At 37.2% G+C, this 13,974-nt stretch overlaps 1 protein-coding gene across 2 annotated transcripts; it reads left to right on the top strand.

Moving 5' to 3' along the window:
- Positions 1 to 3,180: 3,180 nt before the first annotated feature.
- On the top strand, positions 3,181 to 8,357 carry LOC107831689 (uncharacterized). Of its 2 annotated transcripts, none has more exons than XM_016659472.2 (2): positions 3,181 to 3,386; positions 5,474 to 8,357. In XM_016659472.2, exon 2 carries the CDS (start codon positions 5,636 to 5,638, stop codon positions 7,856 to 7,858), a length of 2,223 nt encoding a protein of 740 aa, XP_016514958.2. In that variant the 5' UTR covers positions 3,181 to 3,386; positions 5,474 to 5,635; the 3' UTR covers positions 7,859 to 8,357. The 2 variants fall into 2 exon arrangements, with proteins under 2 accessions (XP_016514958.2, XP_075111613.1); XM_075255512.1 differs by lacking the exon at positions 3,181 to 3,386 and adding an exon at positions 4,127 to 4,311.
- Positions 8,358 to 13,974: the final 5,617 nt, after the last annotated feature.

The following is a 13,974-nucleotide window of genomic DNA, read 5'->3' as shown; positions in this document are numbered from 1 at the left end:
TGTGTTCTGGCTAGTGAAATTTGCTTTACTTTTGCCAGTTGCTACGGCTACGGTCAAAAGAGCTTTCTCAGCAACGAAATTGATTAAGACTGACTTATGAAATTGAATAGATGATGAGCTTTTGAGTGGTTGTTTGGTTCCTTATATAGAAAAAGAAGTATTTAGTAATGTTTTTAATGATGCTACTATGGATACATTTCAAAATATGAGAACTCTTTGAGGAGAATTGTAGTAATGTACTTGAATTATATTTCGTTAATATAATTTAAGTTGTCTTTTTATAAGATGATATATATAGTATACTAATTTATTCAATTGTTCATTCTTTTAAATAATGACACCACTTATCAACTGATATGACTCATATTTATAGGGAAACGTTCTTTGTCCCCAAGTAAAGGAAAAAAGAGTAAAAGAAAATACTTTTGTTCTTTAGTTTCAAGCTAGAATGCTTTAGCTCCAAGTTTGAATACGTTGACTCCAAATTTGCGTAGGCTCCAAGATTAGCTGTGGACAAATTTAGTCCATGTCTTACAAATCTTCACATTGGCCTAAATTGGATGATATAGTTATTTTACTCCATTTTTAGAAAATTCTCAATATACTTAAGTCAAAATTTAATTCCGTCAAAATCAGACAAGTTGTCTAATATGGAAACTATAGTAGTGCCTGTAAAATAGATCCCAATAAAGCATATAACGAACCACATCTGCGTGCTTTCATGATCACAACAACACCTTGAAAAAAATTCAGAATTCCACCATGACCAGTGAATTTGCATGCAAAAGATTTTAAAGTGTCCAAATAAATGAGATTTTTCTTCAAGTTAGGAACATATCTAACATCGATGAGAGCTATCACCACATCGTCATGCATTCTGATCGAAATTGTACCGTTGCGATAACGTTACAAATAGCATTATCACCCGATTGGACAACTCCACCTTGAACTGAATCATAGTAGAAAATAAGTCCTTGTTGGGACACATATGATGCGAACAACCGGAATCTAAAATTCACTCATTGTCATATCTGAAACTAGTTTCAGTTGCTAAAAATATAGTTCCCTCAATCTCATCAGTTGTTACACTAGCTTCGGCGGTGTCAGTATCTTTGTGCTCATTTTTCCTTTCCTTATGCTTTTCTTTATTTTTCAGCTTACAACATTCAGAGATAATGTTATATTTCTTATGACAATAGCGACAGTCTAAATTATTGTATTTGGATGTTGAGTCGGATTTACCCCTAAGAAAAAAGCCAACTTCCGCTTGAGTTTCACTAGCTTCCCCAATAATATCACAGTCTATCTGTTTTTTTTTATTTAAGATAGATTTAATATCCATATAAGAGATATTATCCTTAGCATAAAGCATAGTATCTCTTATATGCTTAAAAGATGGGGCAGAGAACAAAACAGTAATACGACTTAATCCTCATCTTTAATTTCAGCATCTATATTACTCAAATCCATAAGAAAATAATCAAAGGTGTCAGAACAAAGGTACCTTCACCCATACGAATTGTGAAAAACTTCTACTTTAAGTAAAGTCTATTTTCCACCGTCCTATTCATATACAAGGTTTTAAATTTTTTCCACATGCCTTTGGATGTGGTTTCTATATAAATTTCACGTAAAACCTCATATGAGACATTTAAGATGATACATGATTTTACCTTTTTGTCTATGACGGCAAATTCCTCACCCGTCATTTTATCTGGCTGCTTCTTCTTTCCTTACAATGCCAAGTCTAAGCTATCATATATTATGATAGATTCTCCATCTTTAATTGCCACATCCCGAAGTTTGCACTTCGATCATATTTTTCAACATAAGTTTTTATTAGAGTCATATTGGCTATTGAAAGTAACCTAGTTAGATCTGGCTGTAATACCAATTTGTTAGGATCGGGAACCTGGGTAGTGCGAAATTTAGCCAAACAACAATATAATGACAATAACAAAGAAAGTGCAAGTTGGTAATAACAGTAATTAGAGAAGATAAATAAGGCACACAATTTAACATGATTCGATCAATGTTATCTACGCCCACAAGTGGAGAAGAACGATTTTACTTAACGATCGGTATACAAAATAGAGTATAAAATAAGAGATAAAACTCTATTTGTCCCAAGAGAATAACCTTACTACAATCACTCCCAAAGAAGAGGTTCACTCAAAGTGTTTCTTAACACCAACTTTATGGAATGTAACAAAACTCTCTATTACAAGAATACTCAAAATGAGTTTCTAATCAAAATATGGGATGATTAAAATGAAATAAGATGACACATATTTATAGTGCAAAGTTCTTGGTCCCCAAGTAAAGAAATAAAAAATAAAAGAAAATACTTTTATTCGTTGGTTCCAAGCTAGAATGCTTTGGCTCTAAGTTTGAATACGTTAGCTCCAAGTTTGCTTTGGCTTCAAGATTAGCCATTAGCAAATTTAGGCCATGTCATACACGAGAGGTTTCTGATTATAGATTAGACACAGATTTTTAACCTTCTTACTGCTTGCATTTTTTAAAAAAATCTAACAATAGTATCAGAGCAAACTGATCTTATGAGATATGTGAGTTCATTCTAAAGAACATAACCAAAATCGAGTTTTACACATATTTATCAAACATAATAAGCAGCCATATTTCTTTAAATGCTCCATACATTTTTACTAGTGAAAACTATTTAATTCAATTAATGAAGATAAAATTTTATATTGAAACTTATGATTTATTATTTGTAATGGAGAAAGATCATAATATTAATATTATCTTTTAACGCATAACTTGTCAGGAGCCATTTAATATAAAAGGCCATTCATTTAAAAAAATAAAAAATAAAAAGATATGTAAAACTCTTATGGTACTCATTTAAAAGAATAATTTTGGTACTTAAGTATATAGTATTTGACTTATATATTAAATTTTTTTTTAATTTTTTAAATTACGTGCTCAATCAAATATCATTACGTAAAACGAGGCAATGATAGTAAGTTGAAAAAAAGGATGGAAGGTTCTATTTAAAAAGTAACTATGGTTAAGTGCCATGGTTTATTAACTCTGGTTAAGGATTGGTGTTTAAAAAATAACTATAGTTAAGATCCATGATTTGATTTGTTAACTCTGGTTACACCCCCATACCCCCTCCCCCAAAAAAGGTGTATAAAATGTAAAACAAGCCCATGCCTGACTGTTCTTTTCCCAAATTAAGAGATTATGTGGGCATTTTAGGGTTGTTCTTGGTCTCAGAGGGGGTTTTGACGAAAAAAGAATTTCAGTTTCTTCAAAGGGTCCGTCTTTTTCTACTCCAGTTTGGTGGGAAAACTGAAGGTCAACAGCAGCAGCAAAACGCTTCCTTTTTCGATTCAAATACTCATTTGCACATTTGGGTTAGTTTTTTTTTATTTTTTTTTTTCCGATTGCGCAAAAAAAGAGGTTCTTATCTTGGTAATGAATTTTAGGGTTTCTCTTTTGAAATGTAAAATTGGACCGTTACAAACCGCTAATGTTTCAGATCCATTTGACATCTCGTCATTCGAAATTTTGATTTGGGATCGTTCTGTTACCGTTCCATTTTGTTTCCTTTTTTTTTGTTTTTTGCTTAGGTTCAGTCGTCTAGTAATAAAATTGGATGAGTTAATTTTTGGTACTAACACTATATAGTAGTTCAATTTGAGTTCTCGTGGCTAAAAAAGTTGAAAATTTTCAGCTGGACAAAGAAAGGTGGCCACTGGGTCACATTGCAGTTCGTTCCTCGTTGTCTGCTTTAGTTAAAAATTCTTATTATATAGGGGTGAGTTGAGCTTAAATGGAGAAACATGGCCAGTGGGGATTCATATAGTAGATCCCAACTTGTTTGGGCCTGAGGCCTAGTAGTAGTAGTTGTTGTTGTTGTAGGTGGACTGCTATTGTTACGAATGCTGAATGATTAGTGCTTAGCTTGAGAGGTGGACGTTCTTTAAAGTACTTCATACTTTTGGGAGCAATCAATTCATTATCCAGATTTATTTCATGATCATCCCCTAGTTGAGTTTCCCTCCACCTTGGGGGAGAGGGGGTTTGGGAAGAACCATATATGATCGCCTCATGTTTTTGTTTCTCTCTTTCATTTCAGAGTAGATTTTTCAGGTCGGGGTGGGGGGTGGCCCGCAGAAGATAAAGCTGTTTGAAACTGTGGATGAGTAGATGACAGGGTAATCTGTATTGATTCTTTGGAATGCGGAAGTGAGTTGGTTACTGAATTTAGCGAAGAGAATAGACTTTCGCAGAGAGGGAGAGAACAAGTGAGAAATTTTACCATTGCAAGTTTCTAAAGTAAGTTTACGAACTTTGGAATTTTCAATGGCATGTTACAACTTAAATGTTTAGAATGGGAAAATGTGGAGTAGAGAGAAATAGAAGTTCTTACTCTTGTATAGGGTAGAGGCATTCATTACTAATCAACTTCTATGTTTTATGTCTATCGTGCTGCTCAGTGGTTTATGTTGACATCTATTACTTGGAAGACTGGAAGTTGAATTAATCCTCTTGCAGTTGGAAGCAAGTCTATATTTTCATTAATGTGGTGCTTACGTTTTCCTGAGCCGAGGGTCTGTTGGAAACAGCCTCTCTATCCTCACAAGGTAGGGTAAGGTCTATGTACACCCTACCCTCCCTAGACCCCACGGTGTGGGATAAGACTGGGTATGTAGTTGTCGTTGCAGTTGGAAGCAAAGCTCAAAAAGAAGATTTCCTTTTCTTGGTAGAAAAGTAAACTTGGCACTTAAATTTTGACTTTAAGATTTGAATAATGTGAGGAATTCACAATTTAGTATAAAAAACAACATACTCTAACTAGACGTAATAGTAGCTGTTAACTTTATCCAACTTTTCTGCATGGTGAAACTACCAGTAATGTCGTTGTTGTTTGAACAAGATATTGTGCATTAGAAACTACAGAGCTCAATTTTTTGCTAAAGAATCCCATTACTTTTAACCTGGATAGTAAAAGTTGCTAAAAAACTAACACAAGCAAATATCTGGAGTTTTCCTCTCCTGTTGCATACCTTTCTTGGCCTTCTGGCTAAGATCAGGCGTACTATCTGTTCCCTATCCTGTCAAATATAATTTTGCATCATTGGATTTCCAGAGAGGTAGATGTCGGTCTTAGTTGATTAATCACATGTTTTGTATGGTGGATCCAGAATGTCTATCTTGACTTCCAGTTACCAGCTTCAAAAGTCTATTGTTGTCAGCAACAATTATCGGCCACTAAGCCTTGAGGCACTAGACTATGTACATGTCTATATGCGTCTGCATACATGTGCATGTTTCTTTTTGGTATCTAAATTCTAATATTTTTTTTCTGATAAGTGTTTTTTCGCTAAATTATACTACGGAACCAAGACCAAGACATGTTACACTTTTTTTTTGTTGGTTCTGGTTCTGTAATGACGTATTTCTAACAGCCTTTGACCTTTCCCTTGATGTGAATCAGGTATTGGATGATTTGAAGTATACTGTAGTTCAAGAAGGGGAAGCGATTTAGTCATCAGTATCTGATATTCACATGCTTTATATATTTTGGTAGTCTCAGTGTTACTGAATGGCGTACTGATTGGAGATTACTAAAGGAACTTTCTAATCACATACACAAACTATGGAGTGCAATAAAGATGAGGCCGTTCGGGCAAAAACAATTGCAGAGCGGAAGTTCGAGCAGAAGGATTTTGCTGGTGCAAAGAAATTTGTCTTAAAAGCTCAGGCCTTGTATCCGGGGCTTGACGGTGTAACCCAGATGTTAACAACACTTGATGTCTATATCTCTGCCGAAAATAAAATAAGCGGGGAAGTGGATTGGTATGGGATACTTGGTGTGGGCCCCTCAGCTGATGATGAAACGGTGAGGAAGCAGTACAGGAAGCTAGCTCTCATCCTCCACCCGGATAAGAACAAATCTGTTGGTGCTGAAGGTGCATTTAAACTTTTGTCTGAGGCCTGGAGCTTGTTATCTGATAAATCCAAGAGGTTGGCATACAACCAGAGGAGGAGTTCAAGAGGATTCCAGCAGAAAGCTCCAGTGCACTCAGGTGGTGCATCAGCACCTCCACGGAATGGATTTCATAATTTTCCTAGTAGGCCAAATTCAGGCCCAAAGACTCATAAAAATGCTTCTCGAACGTCCTCTTCGTCAGTTAATTCTTCATCCAATCAAAGAAGTGATACTTTCTGGACCATTTGCCACCGATGCAAGATGCATTATGAATATTTGAAGATATATCTCAACCACACTCTTCTTTGCCCCAACTGTCATGAAGCTTTTTTGGCTACAGAAACATCTCCTCCATTCAATTATAACAAGTCATCCAATTCTACTCGCCCGTGGCATCAGAATCTAGGGAATCATGCACCTAATGGGAATCAGTTCCCTATAGGAGGAAATGCTAGTGCTGGTAAAACGGCAGCATCAGCAGCAGCAAGTTCTAATACTGCAAATTCTTCGAACTTTCGACAGGATTCATATTCCAGAACGGCTGGTGTTGGTAGCTTGGATCCTTCCATTGCAGCAAAAGCAGCAAATGTTGTCCAGCAGGCACATGAGAGAATGAAGAGAGAACGTGATTCACAGACTAGTTCTGGATGGGGGAGAGCTCATCCTTTTACTGACAGAGAGGCACCTCTTAAACAGAGAAGACTGGATGAGGATGGGATCCGTTATGGATCCAATGCGCCTCAGTATGCAGAAAGGACTTATGGTTTTTCATCTAGCAAGTTTAACAGTACCAGGGAGCTGACGCCACTTGAAAACCGAAATATGCTGATGGAGAAAGCTCGGAAAGAGATACTCAAGAAGTTGAATGAATGGAGATCGCAGCCGCAAGATACACAAAAACATAAGGTAAAAGAGAGCAAAAAAGAAAAACAGAAGAATGCTAGTGCTCCTGGTCATAATGTGAATGGGAATGTTGAGTCATCAGCTATGAAGGGAGTAAAGAAAGCTGTTAATGCTTCAGCTAATGATGCATATCAAGAGGATCCAGTGCCGGAGTCGATGAATGTACCAGATCCTGACTTTCACAATTTTGACCAGGATAGGACTGAAAATTGTTTCGGAGACAATGAAGTCTGGGCTGCATATGATGCTGATGATGGCATGCCACGTTTCTACGCTCTGATTAACAAAGTCCTCTCAAGAGAGCCATTTAAAGTGAGGCTCAGTTGGCTTAATTCAAAAACCAATAGTGAATTTGGTCCAATGGAGTGGGTAGCTTCAGGGTTCTACAAAACATGTGGTGAATTTAGGATTGGCAGATACGAGACAGGTAAGTCTGTGAATTCCTTCTCCCACAAGGTTCAGTGGTCAAAAGGCCCTCGTGGATCTGTTCAAATATTTCCCAAAAAGGGGGATGTTTGGGCCCTCTACAGAAATTGGTCTCCTGACTGGAACGAGAATACACCTGATGATGTCATACACAAATATGACATGGTCCTAGTTCTTGATGACTACAATGAGGAGCAGGGAATATCAGTTGTTCCTCTCATCAAAGTTGCTGGTTTTAAGACGGTCTTTCGTCCGGACTTGAATTCAGAGAAGGTGATAAGAATAACCAGAGAAGAGATGTTTCGTTTCTCTCATCAGGTCCCAAGCCACTTGCTTACAGGTGAAGAAGCTCAAAATGCTCCAAAGGGTTACCAGGAGCTTGATCCAGCTGCTACTCCATTGGAGCTTCTTCAGACATTAACTGAAACTAATGAGGTGCCATCTATTCAGAACGGTGGAGAGGTTAACGGAGGTTCATCACAGAATGTTCAAGAAACTAAAACTAGTGAGACTACTGATCGTATTCTCAAATCCAGGGAAGAGGGGATAGTAGAAAGTTAAGAAGCTCCATGAAAATGCAGGAAAATAGCTTTTTGCCACAATAGCCAAGAACAGCAGATTTGAATTTTGCGAGGATATTAGTGGAATGAGGAGATATTTTGAAAATACATCTAGTTGAAGACTTTTTGCCAGACCTTTTGACTTCAACTGAATGAGATTAATTGTGGTTCAGAACAAAGCATTAGTTTGAGCTTATATTAATGGATCAAGGCCTATTAGCTGAACTGGAGTTAGAATGTGGGTGGAATTTTTTTTAGAAGGTTACTACGCAGGCCCTTGTTTTGTACCTTGATCAAAGGCAAATGGTTGATCAGAGATATTAACACAGGTTAATGCTTTTTTTCCTTTGGATGCCGTATATTCCCATGGGTGTACTTGGACCTTTCCTTTTGTTATTAAATCCTGTAGAGGCATCCTCAAAGTTTTTATTTTGCTACAAACTAGAAAGACTTCTATTCTTGGATCTGGTGGAGTAAAAATATATCTTGTTTACCTTAAATTTCTTAAGAGATTGATTTTCTGTTAAATACTGATCATATTACACAATGGGCAGCCGTCATGAGTGGGTTTGGGGGAAGGCCGGACCATATTGGGTCTATTGCACATAACCTTAACTTGCATTTCTGCAAGAGGTTGTTTCCACGGCTCGAACCCATGACCTCTTGGTCACATAATCTCAAGAGCTATATCCAGTCATGTCACCTCATTCCAGTGATATTGTTTGAGGAAGCATTTTTCCTGTGATTTAAACAGTTAAATGGACTTTGGTGGAAGTTGACCTTTGTCCTAATTGCTTCTTTGCGCTCTGGATAATTGAGACTTTCAAAAGTTATGGGAAACTTCCTGCTGCAGTTAGGAGCAGGTGGTCTTGTTTCCCTCGATTCTCCTGCATTTCCTGATTTTCTCAATGTAATTGTTTATTAGGCAAATTCAATCGTCTCATTTGCAGTGCCAAGCTTAGCAGAGGAATTTATTTATTTCAGATGCAAGGTTGGCAGAAAGCCTTCTCCACTATGTTAATGAATCTGTTAACTCTTCCTATAGATTACAAATACTTCTCTCTCAGTCGAGTCCTATTTGCTCTCTCCTTCCCTCCCTCCCGGGGCGACTTAAAGAATCTCGCGAAACCATATCGAGAGACTCTTAAATTTATTTTACAAAATTTGTGCGCTAATGAAAAAAAATTCTTTCTAAACAACAAATTAATCATTTAAGATAAAAGATAGCAAATTCCAAAAAAATAAAATAGGAAGAAGAGCACAAAGAATAAAGTGGTGGATTATCAAATGTTGAGGTCCGGAACTCCAAGTGAAAATTTTGATTTGGCTATCATCACAAACAAGAAAAAAAACATTACATAACATAATAGTTTAAGTTTTGAGCATTAATAAATGTTAAAAAAATTACGCCTTCTGATCAATTTGAACTATAATTACAGTTCATTCTTGTAAGTAGCACTCATTGGTGAATATCTAAAATAAATTACAACTGACCTAATATAATAAAATTATCATAATTTATAAATTTATTGGTATAAAATGACCCAATCAAATAACGAAAAATATATTGTAACGCTTTTGTTTATAATAATAATAATAATAATAATAGTTTAAAGATCTTGGGGCCTTCAAGTTTTGGGGCCTAAGGCAATGGCCTTACTGGCCTAGCCTTAGAGCCGCCCATGTATACAGTTAGCTTGGAATTGGGGTATTTGTATCTATACCCGCTTTTTAGGTCATGTTTTAATTTGTGCCTACTTTGCAAAAAAATTTATAAGCGTACCCACTTTTTCGCGTAACTTCGGTATACGGGGCTGAAGTAACAAAGGCAATCACGCAAAACTTCAGCATTCAAGTAGACGGGCCTGAAGTAGCAAAGACAATACGCTGAAGTTTTTTTGTCCTGGATAAGCTTTTTCAAAAACTTCAGCAGAAGATGCTGAAGTTATTTATTTCATTTGTAAAAACTTCAACAACTGGATTCATTAGTTTTGTCATAAAGCTTTTTCAAAAACTCAGCAGAAGATGTTGAAGTTATTTAGTTCATTTATAAAAATTTCAGCACTAAATAAGTTGAAGTTTTTTTATCCTGGATGTGAGCACGTGATTTTTGTTTCGCACGACAATCGCTCCAAAAGAAATAAAAAATAATAATTGGCCCTGCTGTACAAATTTTGGATTTTTACATGGCACTTTGTTGGTTATTTACGATTTTTGCCCATTTTTACTTTATTAAAACAAAATACAAAAAATGTGTGTGTCATGCATAATTCGAACCGTAATCCGTTCGTTAAATAGAAAATCATAAATAGGCATCTTCGTCCGTGATTTTATTTTGTTTGATTTTACCTGTTTTGAAATATTTTGGTGTGTGTGCAAATAATTGTATTGAGTGTGTATTTAATTTTAATTTGATTTTTGCTTAATTTTGTTTTTAAAATAAATAAGAAAAAGAAATAAAAATAATAAAAAGATCCTTTCTTCTTCCGGATTGGGCCAATTTATTAAAATTGGCCCAAACAAACAATGCACAAAAAACAGGCCTACCCGGTCCAGTCCCAGCTAAACACCAGAGCGTCCAAACGACGTCGTGTTAATCCAGGTCGATCTGGGCCGTTGATCTCAAATTGATCAACGGTCAAGATCGATTCCCCATAACCCATGAGAAACCCGACCCGTTGCCACCCGGACCAACCCAAACCCTTTACCCTCGAAACGACACCGTTCCACTTAAGCCCTCGGATCCAGACCGTAGATCTAGATTGATCTAACGGTTGAGATCAATGCATCCACCCCGTATATAAACCCTTCCCCCTTTACCCCGCGCCCTAATCCAAACCCCCCCTGCTTTAGGTCGTCTTCACTAAGACCCCAACCCTCCAAACCCTAGCCGCCCCTGCATACCTTCGCTATGAAAGCCGGCGGCATGAACGCCGGTGACCTCGCCCTTAACACCATAGAACCCCCTTACCGTCCTGAACCCAAATCTATCAACCACACACCTCGAATCCTATCCCACTTTCTCGAATCTTCATTTGAAGATTCGAGTCGGAACCTAATCTACACCGATCTTCCCTAAATTCATACCAGACACTCCCCAGACCCCCCTCGTGACCAAACCATACTTGGTTTGGTCCGAATCTGACCAGGGAAGCATGAATCCCGGATCTAGTTTTCGAACCTTAGGGTTCCTCATCACTGGTCGGTGTCTTGTTCGAGCCAAAGAAATTAAGGTCTAATGGACCTTAATCGAGGTGTTTCTCATCTGAGAAACACTTCGATTAAAGTCCGTTCAGCCTTAAGAAAGGCCTGACCGAGTCCGAGTTTAAGGTTTTGATTTTTCGGGATTTGAGGTGAGTTCTGTTCTCTTTTCTTTGTTCTTTAATCCATGTTTGTTTGAAAGGCTGTTATTGTTGTTGTGTAATGGTTGTCCCCGAATTTTATCAACTATGCCCTGTCCACTTTGCCTGAACCTTTGTCGTTTGATTGAGTATCTTCTTCTACTTGTTCTGATAAGCGTGTATGTATGTATTTGTTGTGCAATAATTGAGCTTCAAATGTTGACTAAGCAATTGGTTCCTCGAATACCACTTTGCTCAGTCAGTATAATTCGAATCATGTGTCGATACTGTTAAATGTCTGATTTTTGGTTACGACTGTATGAGTTATAACTAGTATAGTCGAGTCGACAAATGTCGTCAATTAATTTCAGTAGTTCAAATGTTAACGATTGCACCTGTTGCTTGCTGCAACTTTGTTTGAATCAAAGTAAGGATCAAGTAGGTTCACTTATAGTTGCTATATTTGAATCTGAGGGTAGATTGTTAATTGAAATCTGAGTTGATGGCATGTGCACTTGTGCACAACATGTGCATTGTGCACAGCCTGTTTCCTGCATAAAAAGGCTTTGGATTTAAAAATGGTTTGACAGCATATGCTGTCAGATATATTCTACTGCCCATACTTTGCTTTAGTTTAAGAAGTATTAAACCTTTTAAAGGTTAAATCTGCCAGGGAATGTTGATGGGGGTTAATACTTAAATAACTAAGTGGAACTGAAAAGAAGAGGGCACATGGGAGGGATGTTCTTTTGGGGTCCAACAGGCTGTTAAAGGGCTGAGGTTTAGGCTTATAAAAGGGGAGTTGGAAATACATACAGGGGGAGACAGACAGAGAGAGAGAGGCACACGGTGAGGAATAATTTGAAAGAAAAAGAGGGTGATACACATTGAGAGATATACACACACACACATAGAAACAGACATTGACAAGAACAGAGTGATTTGAGGAGAGAACATTTTGAGAATTAAAGTGAGGAAAACAGAAAACTGGAAAAGAATTCTCTTTGATGACACAGACAGGCAGGATCAGAAATTACATCTTTTGATTGCTGTCTTGATTTCACTAGTCTTGACCTGTTTGTGCAACATTGATTTCTTCCAAATCCCAGCTGAGTCTGCTTGATTGTTGTTGTTTACTCGAAGACTTGGTCTAGTTGAGTATTCCCAGTTGAGGTCTTGATCCCACTTCAATTATTTCGTGTGTTTGTTGCTGCTGCTATTCTGTCCCTGTTGCTGCTGCTATTCTATGTCCTGCTGCTACTGTTAATTCTGTTTCCTGCTGCTGCTGATTTCCCCATCTTCTTCCTCTTCTCCTTTGCATTTTCAGTGTTTCCAGGTACACATTTCAAATCCCACTTTGGTGTTAACTGTAACAGTTCAAAAGCATGAAATGAAAGGAGTTCTTGAAGAAAATTTAGATGTCTGTTTTGTAATACTTGTGGTATATTGACTTCTGTTGTATAAATTGATTAGTGTGATTCAGTAATGAAAGATTAGTTAGATAATACTTAATCAAGTTTTAGCCTCTTGCATCTTAGTTTATAGTTGTTTGCCAGTACAAGATGTAATGGTACAGTATATAGAAGGCATGGAGAATTGGTATAGATTTTTTGACTGGATTCCCGTTTAACTAATGACATGCATAGAATAGAATATTTCCACCTTACACAAATGTTCCTTGTTTATTTTTAGTTTTCCTTTATCATAACCCGCTAGGCAGCATATAGAAGCGCGTTCGAATCCCCGCAAGTAATGAGACATAGTAGTTAATTCCCTTAAATTCAGCCTCAATAAGTCTAGTTAAATTCAATTCAAGAAACGTTTGGACGCAAGTATAACATTGGGTCAATCTCGAATGTAATTTCTTTGTCCAATTAAAGTATGTTTTACAAGTTATGACATCCCTCCACTTTGTAAATAATTAATCAGAAATTGATAAGAATCCGGATTAGGAAAAAGCATATAGTTAAATTAGCATGTCCCTTTTCTTTTAGTTTTAGGGACACATGCATTAGAAATGTAGCCACTTTAGGATATCCTTTCTAAAATAGAGACGAGCCTCGCCAAATAAAAATGCAAATTGCGGGGCCCTCAATAAATAATCATAATATTTAGAATTCAGGCTAGGCCGTTTAGTGAATCTCATGGCTTTCCACCATATAATAACGCGTTAGACTCTTTAGGCACGGTTTAAGTAAATTATATTCTTAAATTCGGGTGCACATTGATGTGACCCAAATCCAAATCTCAACAAAGTCAAAATGTGTTGACGATCACGGGCGCATTGATTGTGACGTGGTTCGATATGCATTTCCACGACGTTGCAATTCTATAAAAATAAATGATAATAATAAAAGCGGTTTAAACTTAATAAAAACACGTAAGTCATAACATGTATTTAAATCAGATATTTAGCCATTATAACAATTTAAGCGACCGTGCTAGAACCACGGGATTCAAGGGTGCCTAACACCTTCCCTCGGGTCAACAGAATTCCTTACTTAGAATTTCTGGTTCGCAGACTTCATTTGGAAAAGTCGAAAATTTCCTCGATTTGGGATTCAAGATAAACCGGTAACTTGGGACCCCAAAAGCCAAACCTTTCCCAAGTGGCGACTCTGAATTAAATAAATAATCCCATTTCGAATATTGTCACTTAAATTGAAAAAACTCCGCCCGCGCATTCTACCCTTCGGGGGCGGGCGCGCAAAAAGGAGGTGTGACAGCTCTGGCGACTCTGCTGGGGAATTAAACCCAGAACCACTGGTTCAGGGTT

This window comes from Nicotiana tabacum, chromosome 6 (genome assembly GCF_000715075.1).
Source record: "Nicotiana tabacum cultivar K326 chromosome 6, ASM71507v2, whole genome shotgun sequence".
Lineage (NCBI taxonomy): Eukaryota > Viridiplantae > Streptophyta > Magnoliopsida > Solanales > Solanaceae > Nicotiana > Nicotiana tabacum.
The sequence above is the reverse complement of the archived record's forward strand: the minus strand, read 5'-3'. Positions and strand labels throughout refer to the sequence as shown.

Excerpts from the sequence above, each read along its gene's own strand:
- LOC107831689 (XM_016659472.2), top strand. The coding sequence starts at position 5,636 with ATGGAGTGCAATAAAGATGAGGCCGTTCGGGCAAAAACAATTGCAGAG.